Source organism: Panulirus ornatus, chromosome 46 (genome assembly GCF_036320965.1).
Source record: "Panulirus ornatus isolate Po-2019 chromosome 46, ASM3632096v1, whole genome shotgun sequence".
NCBI lineage: Eukaryota > Metazoa > Arthropoda > Malacostraca > Decapoda > Palinuridae > Panulirus > Panulirus ornatus.
In genome coordinates this window covers 28,600,245-28,618,947 of record NC_092269.1, presented here as the reverse complement: position 1 = coordinate 28,618,947, position 18,703 = coordinate 28,600,245, and the positions used below count along the sequence as shown (strand labels likewise).

Sequence of the window (18,703 nt, the reverse complement as noted above, 5' to 3'; positions counted from 1 at the left end):
CGCTATACCACAACTAATCAAGGATCATACCCTCCTAGTGAACGAGCTAACTACCAGTTCCACTGCCACCAAGTAAGACAGTGACACCAGTCAAAGAGTGACGCAGTCCGTGACACCAACATGCAAGACAGGAATCGAACCCTGGAACATTCCTGAGCCTTTGCTCCTTTTGGCAGTTATCCTGTGTGTGTGTGTGTGTGTGTGTGTGTGTGTGTTCCTTAAAGGCTTATCCAGCGATCCTTTGAGAGCTCCACTGGCCACATATAACCAAAGAAATCCTTCTTCTGCCATCCTGCGGGTGTGTCCTGCGATCCTTTAAGTAAGCTCCACAACCTACCCAAAGAAATCCTTGTAGCTCCCATCCTGCGGCAACACCAGGACCCTTTTAGAGTGAGGCCCTGGCAACACCAGGAGCCCTTTTAAAGTGAGGCCCTAGCAACACCAGGACCCTTTTAAAGTGAGGCCCTAGCAACACCAGGACCCTTTTAAAGTGAGGCCCTAGCAACACCAGGACCCTTTTAAAGTGAGGCCCTAGCAACACCAGGACCCTTTTAAAGTGAGGCCCTAGCAACACCAGGACCCTTTTAAAGTGAGGCCCTAGCAACACCAGGACCCTTTTAAAGTGAGGCCCTGGCAACACCAGGACCCTTTTAAAGTGAGGCCCTGGCAACACCAGGACCCTTTTAAAGTGAGGCCCTGGCAACACCAGGACCCTTTTAAAGTGAGGCCCTAGCAACACCAGGACCCTTTTAAAGTGAGGCCCTAGCAACACCAGGAGCCTTTTAAAGTGAGGCCCTAGCAACACCAGGACCCTTTTAAAGTGAGGCCCTGGCAACACCAGGACCCTTTTAAAGTGAGGCCCTGGCAACACCAGGAGCCTTTTAAAGTGAGGCCCTAGCAACACCAGGACCCTTTTAAAGTGAGGCCCTGGCAACACCAGGACCCTTTTAAAGTGAGGCCCTAGCAACACCAGGACCCTTTTAAAGTGAGGCCCTAGCAACACCAGGAGCCTTTTAGAGTGAGGCCCTGGCAACACCAGGAGCCTTTTAAAGTGAGGCCTTGGCAACACCAGGAGCCTTTTAAAGTGAGGCCCTGGCAACACCAGGAGCCTTTTAAAGTGAGGCCCTGGCAACACCAGGAGCCTTTTAAAGTGAGGCCCTGGCAACACCAGGAGCCTTTTAGAGTGAAGTCTTAGGGCAACACCAGGAGCTTTAAAGTGAGGCCCTGACAACACAAGGAGCCTTTTAGAGTGAAGTCTTGGGGCAACACCAGGAGCCTTTTACAGCGAGTCCTGGGGCAACAGCAGGAGCCTTATGAAAAGAAGATGTCGACGCAGGTTCGTTACAGTATATATGTTAGTCGTTGGTATTAATGACTGTAAGCAATTGTAGGTTATTAAAAGACCAATTTTGTATCATCATACATCATACAGTAATTACTTAGCAGTGAACTGAAGTGTGATACATTTCCAGAGGCTTGATGAATGCAGCTGTAGTGATTTTGCCCAAGTATGTCGTCAAGATCTGATGTCCAATTATGAAAGTAATTATCAACATCTCATTATATTACATTGTCTGTACCCCTGAACACTGCAGGACGCAGCGTTTTTAATGATACTGGATTTATGGAACGTGGCTGCATTATACACACTAGTATTGCAAACTACTTATAAATGATTAAGGTGATTCATCTGGGTCGAATGGTATCTCCTAAGATCAGTCTGTTCTCATAAAAAGATATGCTGAAAAGTTAATAAAATAATACTGTATCAGTTCATAAAGACAGTGATTAGGGGAATGATTCACCAAGTCAGGAGCTGGGGGAATCATGATTCATCAAGTCAGTCACTGGGGGAATCATGATTCAAGTCAGTCACTGGGGGAATCATGATTCATCAAGTCAGTCACTAGGGGAATCATGATTCATCATGTCAGTCACTAGGGGGAATCATGATTCATCAAGTCAGTCACTGGGGGAATCATGATTCATCAAGTCAGTCACTGGGGGAATCATGATTCACCATGTCAGTCACTGGGGGAATCATGATTCATCAAGTCAGTCACTGGGGGAATCATGATTCATCAAGTCAGTCACTGGGGGAATCATGATTCATCAAGTCAGTCACTGGGGGAATCATGATTCACCATGTCAGTCACTGGGGGAATCATGATTCATCAAGTCAGTCACTGGGGGAATCATAATTCACCAAATCAGTCACTTGGGGGAATCATGATTCATCAAATCAGTCACTGGGGGAATCATGATTCATCAAGTCAGTCACTGGGGGAATCATGATTCATCAAGTCAGTCACTGGGGGAATCATGATTCATCAAGTCAGTCACTGGGGGAATCATGATTCATCAAGTCAGTCACTGGGGGAATCATGATTCATCAAATCAGTCACTGGGGGAATCATGATTCATCAAGTCAGTCACTGGGGGAATCATGATTCATCAAGTCAGTCACTGGGGGAATCATGATTCATCAAGTCAGTGAGTGGGGCAATCGTTATCACCTTGTGAAACAAAGGTGTTTCGTACGGTCTTTTAACCAGACAACAGGTAATCTGCACCTTACTTCCCTCTGTTGAACGACCGTTTGCCTCTTTAACCAGACAACAGGTAATTTGCACCTCAACTACCTCTGTTGAACGATCGTTCGCCTCCCGTCTCAAAAACTTGTCCTCGGCCTTGTGCACAGGTCGAGGAGTGTTTCCACACTACATTAATTGCTTCGTCTCTCCACCAGGGTTGCGCTGCTGGTCGCCCTGGCCACAGGACTGTCTGTGCTGATCAGGGATGGCATCCGGGCCAACGAAGACCCCCAGGTCGACCCAGTGCCTGACAACCAGAGCCTGATTACTCTCATGTCACTGCCGTGGCCCAGAAGAGGTGAGTACAGTCGGAGAGGGCTTGTGGAGGGGAGGGTGGGAATCTTCTCTCAGGAGTACAATTTACGTACAGGATTCTACCGTAGGAATCTGAGTGTAAAACCTTCCGTTGTTGAGGTTTGAGGCTGTATGAACTCTTGCTTGTCGGGTAAAAGACTTATGAATGTACTAGGTTTTGTCTGAAGATGATGTGAGTGCAGGACCTTTCAGTGTAGACTCTGAACGTAAGCGGTCTGAGTGTAGGTGATCCTGAAGGTAGAAGTGTTTTGAGAGCAGACACAAGGCTCTAGCTAAACTGCACGTGTAAGTAGCAAGCTGTCAGTATAAATATTCAGGAGGTACAGGAATTCCTGGGAGTCTTTAGCGCTGAGGTTCTCAATGCATTGGTTCTTCTGAGTTTTGGGGTTTTGGCTGTAGAGCCAGAGTGTAGGGTGCTTGGGTGTGAGAAAGCCCTAACTTGCGCCCCTGAGTTAAGAGGCTCATTGTGGAGGGGTCCCGATTACAAAGGCGCCTCCTCTTAGAATTCTGATTACAGTTCTTGATCTAAGGAACCTGAGCTAAAAGAGATACGAGTGCTGAGGCCATGATACTCTCATTATACAAGATATGGGTGTAAAGGGCTCTTAAGCGAAGGGGCCCCAGGTGAAATAGCCCTGAGGGAAGAAGTCCTTAGTGTAAGAGCTTTGACTGGTGAGGATTTGAGTGTAAAGTTTTGTGGTGTAGCTGAGGGCTGGTTCGGGACTCCTACGGGATCTTAAATGTGCACACACTGAGTGCAAAAACTCTCAGAATAGGATTTCTGAGTGCAAACGAGTTCTAGGATGTAGGAATACAGTTTTTCAGTGCAGGAGAGGTTTTTAGGTGAGAAGATCAGGATATATAGGTTTCAGGATAGAGGCTTTCACTGTAGAAGCTCTGACTGTCAGTCCTCTCACGCATTATGGACTTTGAGAGTAAGTCGGGTATGTAGGCGATGATGTTTGCAGCTTAGGTGTATTTTAAAGACTGCAGCGATCAGACTGTAGGAGGGGCTCTGAGAGTGAAGAAGATATCTAAATGCAAAAGGAGCTGGTGGATGTAGAAGGAGAGTTGAGTAGACGAATTAGAGCGAGCGTAGAAGCAGCTTTGAGTGTTAGGTTAGAGATAGGAGCCAAGAGCTTGAGATGGGCACTGTCCGAAGGGATGGTTCTGAGAGCAGTGATCCTCTGGGCCTACGTGGAGATCAGAGCATCGAGGACCTTTCAAGTTCAGTAAGGGTTCTGGAAAGGAGATCTGAATGCATGAGCGGTGCAGACGAGACTCTGATGCTAGGGAATAAGTTCAGGCCGTAAGGAGGGCTCTGAATGTAGACGGGACCCCTGAATGTAGGAGGAACTGTGAAAGTAAGAACGTGTCTGGGAGTCTGAAGTGCCCGTGAGGAAGGCCCTGAATGTAAATGAGGCACAGAGTGTAGGATGAGGTTCCGAGTTGTGTAAAGACCCTGAATAACAAAGGGCAACGTGTCTGTAGGAGGGATACTGAATGGAGGCGGTACTGGGTGTATGGTGGGTGGAGCCAGTGCATGGGAGAGACTTTGAGATCTGAGTGTAGGTGCATATCTGAGATCTCGTCGGAGAGACACGGGGTGTAAAAGGGCCTCTGAGTGTAGCAAGAGCTGTGAGTGTAGGTGGAACTCTTCACTGATAAATCTCATATACTAGGACGAATGCCAAGTGAAAATTGAGTCTCTGAGAGCACAAAGGGATCAATGTTGAACGAGTCACTGGGTTCAGGAGGAGGTAGAGATGTTATGGTGCTATTGAGGACAAGAGAAGCTCTTGAGATTACACCATCTAAATGTTCCGTCTGCCAGAAGGAATGGGCCATCGAGCCTAAGAGATCTATCTGGATGATGGGGTCTGAGTGATGATGGGTCTGAAAATCGTGAGTGAATGAGCGAGTCTTCCAGGGGTCTTTGATGGTATTTTGAGGATAAAAAGGCACGAAAGCTGAGGGAGACAACAGATGAAAGGTGGAGAGAGACAGTATCGGAAAACTTCAGAATAAACAAGAAGTAATTTTTTAAGGAGGTGAATATAATGAAGAAAACTGGAAAACAAATGGGAGTGAAACGTTCCAGTTATGTTACGAGTTGGTTCAATGAAATGGAAGTATTCAATAATCTTTGCTCAAACTGGGTCACATACACAACATGAGAAGGATAACTTCACCATTTCTCAGTGACTTTGAGGAAAGTCTCCAATTGTTCCTTGAATACGAATATCAGTTGCTGCTTGATGTGCTCACTGAAGGGAAATTTAAACCCAGGATATGCTACTAAATATGTGACGGACGAGGAATATAATAGATGTGTAAAGAAGGGATAAAGTGAGTCTTTCTAAGGGATACTAAATGCGTTAGATGACAGAGAGTCGTATGTGGCGTGTTTTGGGACGAGGAAGCATGCAAAGTGAAGGGGGTCATGGCGAATAGGATGGTGAAAAGAGAGGAGGTAGTGAAAGCCTTGCGTATGATGAGGTGTGGTTAAGCCTCAGGAGTGGTTTCGAGTGAATTTGGGTTCCTCAAAAAGGGAGGTGATGGCGATGCTGACAGGTTAAATAGGCTGTTCGGCGTACGAGTTTTTCAATATGCGATGCCTGAGGACTGGAGGAGTGAATAGATAAAACCTTTGGGTAAAGAAACAGGGAACAAAATGGATGTTTGAGTTGTAGAAGTGTATGTAAGTCTGTTGAGTGTGCCGAGCAAGTTGTATATGTTTCCAGGTGTCCTACTATAGCTTTTCATGTCATATTCCATAGGAAAAATATGTCAGTAAGATACAATCCAAGACACTCCAAATTTTCACATACAGTAAGGGCTGCTGTGCATATAGCTGTAGTAAATCTTGCAGCAAGACAGTGCTGTGCAGCAGCATGACCCACAGATGGTGGTGAGGAAGGGAAGGAATTAACCTTAGACATAATTAAGAGATATGTGAGGCAGAAACTAAATGGATCCAGGGGTCAAGCTGAGGTGGAAGGAGCAAGTGTGGCGGGGGTCGGGGGTTTGTGTGGTCATCAGCAATGTGGGGTGGCAAGAAGGATAGCATCAGTTGCCAGGGTGATGGAAATACCTCGACCTCCTACAGACCAGGAGTGGTACGTCCGCCGCTGGGAACGAAGTCGAACCATGACGCCGGACGACCCCCACAAGAGGCAGTTTGAAGACGATCCCGAAAACCCCGACGACCCGGACGGACCGGAATGGACCACTCATGACCGTTCCACCTTCCCCGACAACGACACCTGGAACTGGAACCGTCGGCCGTCGGATCTACCAGACTGGACCGGCGATGACGTAAGGTACAGTCATCTGTCGTGTGTTACAACGTAAGGTACAGTCATCTGTCGTGTGCTGCAACGTAAGGTACACACATCTGTCGTGTGTTGCAACGTAAGGTACAGTCATCTGTCGTGTGTTGCAACGTAAGGTACAGTCATCTGTCGTGTGTTGCAACGTAAGGTACAGTCATCTGTCGTGTGTTGCAACGTAAGGTACAGTCATCTGTCGTGTGTTGCAACGTAAGGTACAGTCATCTGTCGTGTGTTGCAAGTGGAGAACTGAGGAAGATACTTCAATAAAATAGTTACAAGTGTTAGTAGACATTTCCAGCTATTTTTCCCAATTCAATTACCTTCTCCCTTGTCAATCCTTGTTCACTGTGAGGTATAAGGTTGCACTTGACCAGGTGGGAGGGACTACAGTGCCATACATAAAACACCCTAGTACTAATATCAGTTACATGTTAACCCTTGCGTGAGCTAACTGCACCCGAGATATGTACTGAGAGTGTGTCAACACCTTGGTATTGTCTCTCAAGACCTTAAAGCTTTTGAGATCTTCACATGTCAAGTTTTAATCTCCTGAATACATAAAGACAATCTATGTATGTTTGTCGTGTTAGCATATTTTACCCAGGACATCTGTGCAACAGTAACGTTCTTTATTTTTCTTTTATTTTGCTTTGTCGCTGTCTCCCGCGTTAGCGAGGTAGCGCATGGAAACAGACGAAAGAATGGCCCAACCCACCCACATACACATGTATATACATACAGTAACGTGTAACAGTAACGTGTAACGTATATTTGTCATTCAGTGTATCTTAACTGATATTCATTACTGATTTGTGCACGAGTGAAGCACCACAGCTGTGACAAGGTGAGCCACCAGACAGCATATGGCTCAGCTCAAGCCTCCCCAGGGATATCCATGTCTGATGACATGGCCCCTTACTGACAGGCCTGTAAGCCTACCAAGGGATTATAGTGGTAGTTTACTGATAATCTCCCTCCTAGGTATCGACCAGTATGCAAATTAATGTATTACTCCCCGCAGTCTGTCTGTTTTGTGAACTCACTCCCACTCGATTACGTGCCCATCCCACCCAACGATTTCTCTCTTGCTTTAGCGAGTCCCTCTCCTACGGATCGATGGAGGAGAAGGAGAAGACCAAGGTGGAGGAGGAACTAGCCAAAAGGAATCTGAGCCTGGTGCGTGGGTCGCCCTCCTACAAGCACCAGCAAGCCTTCAGAAAGACGGACCCCCAGGCAACGAAGATGGCCAAGCTGGGTTACATGATGGGTCACGCCACGACCAAGATGAAGGACAGGTAGGTTCCCAGAGTGCTAGTTGCCCTTCTGGCCGTTCGTAGTCGCTCAGAAGGCCTGCCCTGTCTCCTAACTCTTTCTTTCTATTCATCTTTCTGAAGCTCCTTCTGCTCTTTTAGTGATTTTCATCCTTGCCACCAGAGGGACGAGTTTATGGTGCCCATCCTGCGGGCGGTGGCGCCAAAGAGGACACAGACTAAACAGAAGGTCCGGGAACTGGGCCAAAGTAACTTAGGGGTTACGTAACAGCTGAACTGTTCACAAGAACTGGCCAACACTGACTAAACCATAAATGTAATTCCACAGTAAACGAACTGTCTGCTGATGACTGGATTATATGGCCATAAGTGAAATGTTTATACTAAGCACATTTTGGACACTTTTCAATAATCTAGTCGTTGTTACGGATGCCTATTAGTATATGCCATGTAATATGCGGTAGAGTATTTCTATATTCACAAATGTTGCAGCAACTATGTACAAACTGCTGCAGGATATGAGGGTTGAGTGTACAGATGAAGTTTACATGTGGTGTGTTCTGTATCACGGGGAGGGGGCGACTCCCATGAGGATCTATAGCTCATCCTGAATAAGGCAACAATAGTATCCAGGTGTCAACTGGTCATGCTCGTGGAACCCTGCGTGTTGTGCTCTTCTATCTCATGATATCATGATGTCAGTCATGATATCATGCTATCAGTCATGACATCATAATGTCAGTCATGATATCATGCTATCAGTCATGATATCATGCTATCAGTCATGATATCATGTCAGTCATGATATCATGCTATCAGTCATGATATCATAATGTCAGTTATGATATCATGCTATCAGTCATGATATCATGCTATCAGTCATGATAGCATGCCATCAGTCATAATATCATAAAGTCAGTCATGATATCATGCTATCAGCCATGATATCATAATGTCAGTCATGATATCATGCTATCAGTCATGATATCATGCTATCAGTCATGACATCATAATGTCAGTCATGATATCATACTATCAGTCACAATATCATAATGTCAGTCATGGTATCATGCTATAAGTCATGACATCTTAATGTCAGTCATGATATCATGCTATCAGTCATGATATCAATGTCAGTCATGATATCAATGTCAGTCATGATATCATGCTATCAGTCATGATATCATGCTGTCAGTCATGACACCATAATGTCAGTCATGATATCATGCTATCCGTCATGATATCCTAATTTCAGTCTTGATATCATGCTATCAGTCATGATATCATACTATCAGTCATGATATCATGCTATTAGTCATGTTATCATAATATCAGTCATGATATAATGTCAGTCATGATATCATGCTATCAGTCATGTTATCATAATATCAGTCATGACATCATAATGTCAGTCATGATATCATGCTATCAGTCATGGTATCATAATGTCAGTCATGATATCATGCTATCACTTATGTTATCATAATATCAGTCATGATATCATGCTATCAGTCATGATATCATGATGTCAGTCATGATATCATAATGTTAGTCATGATATCATGCTATCAGTTATGTTATCATAATATCAGTCATGATATCATGCTATCAGTCATGATATCATATGTCATGATATCATGCTATCAGTCATGATATAATTTCAGTCATGATATCATGCTATCAGTCATGATATCATAATGTCAGTCATGATATCATGCTATCAGTCATGATATCATAATGTCAGTCATGATATCATGCTATCAGTCATGCTATCATAATGGCAGTCATGATATCATGCTATCAGTCATGTTATCATAATATCAGTCATGATATCATAATTTCAGTCATGATATCATGCCATCAGTAATGTTATAATATCAGTCATGATATCATGCTATCATTCATGATATCATTTCAGTCATGATGTCATGCTATCAGTCATGACATCATAATGTCAGTCATGGTATCATGCTATCTGTCATGATATTATAATTTCAGTCATGATATCATGCTATCAGTCATGATATCATTTCAGTCATGATATCATGCTATCAGTCATGATAACATAATGTCAGTCATGATATCATGCTATCAGTCATGATATCATATCAGTCATGGTATCATATCAGTCATGATATCAGTCATGATATCATATCAGTCATGATGTGATGCTATCAGACGAACCCGCTTGTGTTGATAACACTTGGTGTCGAGTCGAGAAGATTTTGTTCCAATTCTTCCTCAATGATTGTCTGTGGTGGTGTGTACGTCCACAGGTAGACCCAAGCTGTAATCTGCTACATCTTCCTTGAGCCCTACGTACGTACTCTGTTAATCCTTCAGTCCCATCGTGCATTCTGAGCTCAGTATATGAGGAAATCTAGAAGCACTGTGCTCCGTCATGGGCAGTCTTAAGACGCATGTACCTGTGTCGTGCCTCAGACTCACAGTAAACCTTCTCATGTCTTTTTTCAGAATTAACCTGACGAGAGAAACGGCCACGTTTGACTCTCAGTGGGTCGGGGACATGTCGGCCTCGCCCTACTGTGACAAGGGACTCCTACGACCGCATCCTGGACCCTGCAACAGCCTCAGCAGGTACCGGAGTGTGGACGGCACCTGCAACAATCTCAAGAACCCCACTTGGGGCGCCTCCTTCACCCCCTTCAGGAGGGCTCTTCCCCCAGACTACGGCGATGGTAGGTCCTCTTCATATCAATATATGACCATGTTCTCAAACTCCCCAGTGGTGTGAGATGAACTCATAGTACCATGTGCTTGATGGCATCGGCACAGAGTCTTATGATACACAGATCTTCGAGGAGGGTGTTCTGGGGACATGACAATATTCCACATATCATCTTATCACCAGTTTCCACCCTCCCTTGTCTCTCCTGTACGATGAAAGTCGTGAAATTCTAAACAATGTTCCTTTTTTTTTTTGGTGGGAGGTCCTCGTGAACGCTTGAATTACACCACCACAGTCAAAGCCGCGTTCCTAACCTCGCGCTGCTCCGGTGACTTCAGGGCGCATCTGGGTGCTGCCTGACCCACTCGTTTATGTCGTCTCTATGCTCAAAATAACAATAATCCGATGATAACATTTCTGTTTTTATAATCATACCGTCGTCCTGGAGGAGGTTAAGTAAGTATAGCTATGTTATAATAGGATCACTGATCGTTGTACAAAGTAATGTGTGTACAGTCACGTGGGTCGTCTCTTACATTCATCGTCTGTACACTGATCCCGCTGACCTTCTCAAGACTTTCGCGAAATATGATTTGGTTCTGTGGTCTCAGTACGTATCCAGGGATCGTGAGACTCAGCTTCCTTTCCCTGATGTCGGGTCCTTCCCCCCGCCTCACGCCTACCTACTTTTCTCTCTCTCTCTCTCTCTCTCTCTCTCTCTCTCTCTCTCTGCATTCACCAGATCACACTGTGCCACATGGCCTCTACCAGGTCGAACTGAGTGGAGGGTGAGGGAATACTTGCAAGGCAAGAGTTCGGGAGACACTGTATGGCAGGGAATAGGTTACTAGGGGAGAAAGGTGTTTAAGACTGGTGTTGTACCAGAGGAGGTTGGGCTCGGTGGACGGTGGTATGAGACGGAGGAAGGGTAGCTGCTCTGACCAGCAGGTGTAATGAAACCTCCAGCGGGACACCTGAGCCGGGACCGACTTGCCACACACACACACACACACACACACACGTCGCCCAAGGAGACATTCACTTCTGTGCCTCCCCCTGTGTCTGCAGGAGGGTCATAAATCATTCGGGACACTTCACTTAGCGAATCTTACATATGGGTCGTCGAATCCACAATATGGTTCCTATCATTCCCTCGTGTTTTAACTGGCTTAGAAAACGCCCGGTGATAGAAGGCAATCATTTTCAAGCATGACCTCTCAAACACTGCCACCTAAACGATAATATTCACACTGAAATTTGCCCTAAAGTCTTATCATTCATCTGCATTTCTACCCATTTCACCTTTCTCATGCCACGTGCATCTTTTTGCACGTACTATTACTGCTACCCTAAATACATCCCATTCCTCACCCACTCCGTTCACGTCCTTTGTTTTCACCTTTTGCTATTCTGCCCTCAATCTCTCCTGATTCTCCCTCACACACGTGGATTTTCTTTTTTATGTTGAAGGACAAAAAGTCCACATGAAGGCCGGGCCTTAACTGAAATATAGAGAGAATTATGAAACGGAAAAAAAGACAATAGAAAGGATTTACGAATTTTGGAGGAAGTGGAAAAAAAACCTGTCTTTTGAAATGTTTCAGGTCATAGTTCTGACGAAAAACAGAAGGTAGAGAGTTCCAGAGCTTCGACGTGTAGGGAAAGAAGCAGATATCAAAACGGCCCACCCTTGAGTTGCCAATGGCCATACAATAATCATGTGACGCAGCAGCTCACCAAGAATTGCGTGGTCTAGCTAGTGGCGTGGGCACACAAGAAGGTAGCTTTCGGGAGCAAAAACCCATAGTAATACCTATAGAAAAGGGAAAGTGAAACAACATTGCGGCGTCGGGTAAGGGGGTCTCAAGTTTAAAAGTTTGCCTGGGACAGTTTATAAGTCGGACCGCTTTCGACTCAACTCTGTCAAGTAAGGATACAGAGCTAGAACCACCGGAGATGTGAGAGCAGTACTACATACAAAGACGAATCAATTCCTTGTATAAACGAAGCAACTGTTCAGAAGAAACGAAGTTTCGGCACCCTGGAACACCCAGTTTCTTAGAGGCAGACTTAGCTATTCCTGTAATGTAGGGCTTCCAAGAAATAGTGGATGTTATTGTAACAATAAGTATGCTCACTGAAGTGGAATTACAGAACCGTCAGAGGAGAGACGACAGTTGTGAGTTTTCGGGGTAGATACTGGACCTTGGAGGCATCAAACTCAACAAGATTTTGTCTACACCACTGAGATATCCTGTGTCAAGACGAGGTGCAGATCGAGTGAGAGAAGAGGGAGCAGAATTGAAGGATGTGGATGAATGCAGTGTTGAGTCGTCAGCGTATGAGTGCATCTAAATATCTGTGGAGGAGAGGAAATCGTTGAAAAAAAAAAGGAGAAAAGGTGTAGGGGTCAGGGCAGAACCTTGAGGAACACCGCCGTTGATGTAGAAAAGGGGGGAGGAAACTGATCCATCAACAACCACTGAAATGAATCTTTCAGAGATGAAGCTAGGTATGCAGGAGTAGAGTGAGGGGGGGGGGGGGGGGGGGAGGAGCCAAATGGGCGGAGCTTAGAGGTGAGATCCCAAAGCCACACCCTGTCAAAAGCGTTAGATATGTCAAGGACAACTACACTTGACTTCTCAAAATCTTTCAGAGATAATAACTATATATTAGTAAGATATGAAAGAATATCTCCAGTGGATCTCGCCTTACTGAAGCCGTAATGGTGATCAGAGAGAAGACTGTGATTTTTGAGGTGTTTAAAGATATGGGAGTTGAGGAGGTTTCAAAGACTTCGAAAATGGTAGATGTCAAAGCAATAGGACGATAGTTGGAGGGGTCAAAACGGTCACCTTTCTTACGGATGGGATATATCAGTGCATGTTTCCAAGGGGAAGGAAAAGTTTTGGTTTTTAAACAGAAACGGAACAGACGAGCAAGCACAGGTGCAAGTTCAGAGGCACACTAGGTACACGAGGATGGATGCCATCAGGAACATAAGTCTTGCTTGTGTCCAGAGAAAGAAGCGCTTTTCGGACAGTCCGAAATGAGATTACAGAAAGAGGCACAGGATTAGTAAGAGGAGCATCAGGGGGTGAAGGTATGTTAGAGTCATCCAAGGTGGAGTTAGAGGAGAAATGGGAACCAAAGAGACTTGTTTTGTCAACGGGAGAGACAGCTATAGTACCGTCAGAACGGAAAAGTGCAGGAAAGTTAGAGCGACAGAAGTTGTTAGAGATGCCCTTAGCTAAAGACAAGACAGACCTATCAGTGGATGACGAGGAGAGGTTATCACACTTCCTTTGAATAAAGGAACGCTTCGCCTCACGGATAATGTGCTTGCAATGATTACGGGCAGTGATAGAAGCTGAATGGTAGCCAGAGGAAGGAGAGATTTTCCAAGCCCAATATGTCTGATCCCTTGTGTGAATGGCCTCAGAACAGGAATGGTTGAACAATGGATTGGATGAGGAAGTGGTCTTGGAGGAAGAGGGGATAAATTCTTCCATTCTAGTAAGATTAATTTCTGTTATGCATTTGACAGAGATAGAAGCATCACCACACAAGAGACAATAATTTACCCAGGGAAAGTCAGAAAAGAAGTTACGTAAAATATTCCAGTCAGTTTTGTTGAGGTGCCCGTATTTACGCTTAGAAGGGGCTGCTGGAGGGGTAGGTGCCGTTAGAATAGATACATTTACGAGAGTATGATCAGATGAAGCAACTGGGGGCGAGATTGTGTATGTACAGCCGGATGGACTAGGGGTGAAAAACAAACCCAGAATATTAGGGTAGTGGTCACAGCGGTCTAAATCACTGAAAATGAAGAACGTGAGGATCTCTGGTTGTGGGTGAGAGGATGTCACAGTCTCATGGCAGGAGTTTAGTTGAAGGACACAGAATTTGTAGAATCAGAACAATCGGCGAAATAGAGGAAAAGCGTGGCAGTTGGGAGACAAACCTTGAACCACATAACATCAAAGTTTGGAGACTCAAGGTCCCTGAGGCGTGCAACAGGTGTGTTGATGTTGGAATAAGCACAAACACCACCTATGAAGCGGGAGTGCAAGTGGGGGTTATAATTATATACGAAGAAGGGACGAGTGAGAACATCACTAGACAACTATGTCTCAGAGAGAAGATAATAGGAGAGGTACTAGACAGACCACGAATGCTGGCAGATTGTGTGTGTGTGTGTGTGTGTGTGTGTGTGTGTGTGTGCGTGTGTGTGACAGGGATCCCCTGTGTGGTAAGGCATGTTGTGGGCATTGACCTATGCTCATGACGACTGTGCATGACCTGCAGTCTCCTTCAGAAAGAGCAAGAGAGAGAAAATTCCAGCTGATGTTTCTTATACTTGCTCTCTGAAGACGATCTTCCATGACAATAATAAAGCAAGGATAAGCTGACGGTGGAGTTCAGAGGACGAACCTTTCCTTGTAATTAGACTTTCGTTTCATATTAACATTTACGTGAAATCAACATGAGTGATAATTTGCTAACACTAATTAAAAATTCAGCGTCGAATGTTGAACGAAGAATGACCTGTCCAAGATGACAAGACAACCCCATGATCACCACTAGAGTTTCAGGAGTTGAAGGATATGGGAGGAGTTTGTTGAGTGGTGACTGAGAGTCATAAAGGGAGGGACGGGTTTAAGGAAGTGAATTTAAGAAGGCTTTGTTGGAGAGTTCTCAGGAGTGTTGGAGGGAAGGACGGGTTTCGGGAGGTGAAGAGTTTAGTAGGAGTTTGTTAGAGGGTCCCTGGGAGTGTTTGATGAAGAAGACAAGGATGAGAAGAGAGAAGTAAATAAGAAGGACGATAGATCACAGGGCTCAAGCCTGCTGCTCCACTGTCAACCATATCTTACATACGAAATTATCACCGTGTCATTCTTGGAATCTTGTTGAACATGTGTTACACTGAACTCATGCTCAATATTCTTTTTGTCGTATCTGAATATGAAAAACTCTTTTCCCGCCGCCGATTCATCCTGTGGTTTATTTACATACGGTGTATGACGCATTACAGGTGTGTCGTCTGTGCGCCGAGCAGCTGACGGTGGGGACCTGCCCAGCGCCCGCCTGGTGTCCACCACCGTCCACCTCAACAAACTGGCCGACTCCCGCTCCTACACCGTCCTCACCATGACCTGGGGACAGTTTGTCGACCACGACATAACGCTCACCGCCCTCTCTAAAGGTACGGCAGTAAGGGAAGGCGGAGGTGTCCTGTGTGGAGGAAAATCCATCGATGCTTCACGCTTTTTCATTTCTATTTCTCCTCCCATGACGATGACTCATGCCCCGTGGAAGGTGACCTCTCGCGAAGTGTTGTCACATCCATCACTTCTTTTTTTTTTTCTGTGATCGTAGGAGGAAAAAATAATCAGAGGATCTGAAGTACACTGTAGTGATATCTCGAAGGTGTACCACCTTGATTGATCAGTGGTTATGTGGGCCTGCAGGCTGCTGCCTTGAACAACCTAAGTTATCACACAAGACCCATAGCGGACTGTGGCCACAAAATGCACTGTTGGGTCGGCAAGGCGAGGCCAGTCAACGGACATACACCACACCTGTGCCTGCCATATGACCTGTACCTGGAAAATACGTTCACATTTCCTCATCCATACAGCTTTCCAGAGACATTGTATCTCATGTACATGTTCAGTTTCGGAAAGATTGTATTACACGTACATATAAGCTTTGACTGTATACTACATATACGTACGCTGTCGAGAGAGAGAGAGAGAGAGAGAGAGAGAGAGAGAGAGAGAGAGAGAGAGAGAGAGAGAGAGAGAGAGAGAGAGAGAGAGAGAGAGAGGGGGGGGGGAGGCTCTACGTTATCTACAAGTGTAGATCATCATACATCTTATGTAGATCATCATACATCTTATGTAGATCATCATACATCTTATGTAGATCATCATACATCTTATGTAGATCATCATACATCTTATGTAGATCATCATACATCTTATGTAGATCATCATACATCTTATGTAGATCATCATACATCTTATGTAGATCATCATACATCTTATGTAGATCATCATACATCTTATGTAGATCATCATACATCTTATGTAGATCATCATACATCTTATGTAGATCATCATACATCTTATGTAGATCATCATACATCTTTTCTACCTTGTGCAACAGTCGATCGCATCATGGGGTTCTGGACTGCCAAAGTCCCTTAATGGACGATTCGACATCAGATAGTTAGGAGGTGATGGCACCCACCCTCGCTCATCAGCTACACGTCCTCCTCCACACATGCTGGTCCTCCTCCACACCTGCTGGTCCTCCTCCACACATGCTGGTCCTCCTCCACACCTGCTGGTCCTCCTTCACACCTGCTGACCCTCCTCCACTCCTGCTGGTCCTCCTCCACACCTGGTGGTCCTCCTCCACACCTGATGGTCCTCCTTCACACCTGCTGACCCTCCTCCACACCTGCTGGTCCTCCTCAACACCTGCTGGTCCTCCTCCACACCTGCTGGTCCTCCTCCACTTCTGCTGGTACACCTTCACACCTGCTGACCCTCCTCCACACCTGCTGGTCCTCCTCCACACAAGCTGGCCCTCCTCCACACCTGCTGGTCCTCCTCACCCCTGCTGGTACTCCTTCACACCTGCTGACCCTCCTCCACTCCTGCTGGTACTCCTCCACACCTGCTGGTACTTCTTCACACCTGCTGACCCTCCTCCACACATGCTGGTCCTCCTCCACACCTGCTGGTACTCCTTCACATCTGCTGGCCCTCCTGTACACCTGCTGACCCTCCTCCACACCTGCTGACCCTCCTCCACACCTGCTGGTCTTCCTCCACACCTGCTGACCCTCCTCCACATCTGCTGGTCCTCCTCCACAACTGCTGGCCCTCCTCCACTCTTGCTGACCTCCTCCAAACCTACTGATCCTCCTCCACATATGCAGGTCCTCCTCTACACCTGCTGACCCTCCTCCACATTTGCTGGTCCTCCTCCACAACTCCTCCAAACCTGCTGACCCTCCTCCATACCTACTGGCCCTCCTCCACACCTGCTGGTCCTACTCCACACCTGCTGGTACTCCTTCACACCTGCTGACCCTCCTCCACACCTGCTGGTCCTCCTCCACACCTGCTGGCCCTCCTCCACACCTGCTGGTCCTCCTAAACACCTGCTGATCCCCCTCCACTCCTGCTGGTCCTTCTCCACACCTCCTCCACACCTGCTGACCCTTCACCACACTTGCTGGTCCTCCTCCACACCTGCTGGCCCTCCTCCACCCCTGCTGGTCCTCCTCCACATTTGCTGGTACTCCTTCACACCTGCTGACCCTCCTCCAAGCCTGCTGGTCCTTCTCCACACCTGCTGGTCCTCCTCCACACATGCTGACCCTCCTCCACCCCTGCTGGTACTCCTCCACACCTGCTGGTCCTCCTCCACACCTGCTGGTCCTTCTCCACACCCGCTGACCCTCCTCCACACCTGCTGGTCTTCCTACACACCTGCTGACCATCCTCCACATCTGCTGGTCCTCCCCCACACCTGCTGGCCCTCCTCCACTCTTGCTGACCTCCTCCACACCTACCGATCCTCCTCCACACATGCTGGTCCTCCTCCACACCTGCTGACCCTCCTCCACACCTGCTGGTCCTCCTCCACACCTCCTCCACACCTGCTGACCATCCTCCACACCTGCTGTCCCTCCTCCACTCCTGCTGGTCCTCCTCCACACCTGCTGGTCCTCCTCCACACCTACTGGTCCTCCTCGACGCATGCTGGTCCTCCTCTACACCTGCTGGTACTCCTTCACACCTGTTGACCCTCCTCCACACCTGCTGATCCTCCTCCACACCTGCTGGTCCTCCTCCACACCTGCTGACCCTCCTCCACTCCTGCTGGTACTCCTCCACACCTCCTGGTCCTCCCCCACACCTGCTGGTCCTCCTCGACGCATGCTGGTCCTCCTCCACCCCTGCTGGTACTCCTCCGCACCTACTGGTCCTCCTACACACCTGCTGACCCTCCTCCACATCTGCTGGTCCTCCTCCACACCTGCTGGCCCTCCTCCACTCTTGCTGACCTCCTCCAAACCTACTGATCCTCCTCCACATATGCAGGTCCTCCTCTACACCTGCTGACCCTCCTCCACATTTGCTGGTCCCCCTCCACAACTCCTCCAAACCTGCTGACCCTCCTCCATACCTACTGGCCCTCCTCCACACCTGCTGGTCCTACTCCACACCTGCTGGTACTCCTTCACACCTGCTGACCCTCCTCCACACCTGCTGGTCCTCCTCCACACCTGCTGGCCCTCCTCCACACCTGCTGGTCCTCCTAAACACCTGCTGATCCCCCTCCACTCCTGCTGGTCCTTCTCCACACCTCCTCCACACCTGCTGACCCTTCACCACACTTGCTGGTCCTCCTCCACACCTGCTGGCCCTCCTCCACCCCTGCTGGTCCTCCTCCACATTTGCTGGTACTCCTTCACAC

At 47.0% G+C, this 18,703-nt stretch overlaps 1 protein-coding gene across 1 annotated transcript in view; it reads left to right on the top strand.

The window, feature by feature from the left end:
• Positions 1 to 2,446: 2,446 nt before the first annotated feature.
• LOC139763343 (salivary peroxidase/catechol oxidase-like) overlaps positions 2,447 to 18,703 on the top strand; it is a 60,487-nt gene continuing 44,230 nt past the window's right edge. Inside the window, 6 exon segments of the mRNA XM_071689365.1 lie at positions 2,447 to 2,493; positions 2,750 to 2,892; positions 6,019 to 6,232; positions 7,339 to 7,539; positions 9,991 to 10,214; positions 15,240 to 15,410. Of these exon segments, the coding sequence (XP_071545466.1) occupies positions 2,447 to 2,493; positions 2,750 to 2,892; positions 6,019 to 6,232; positions 7,339 to 7,539; positions 9,991 to 10,214; positions 15,240 to 15,410 (1,000 nt within the window).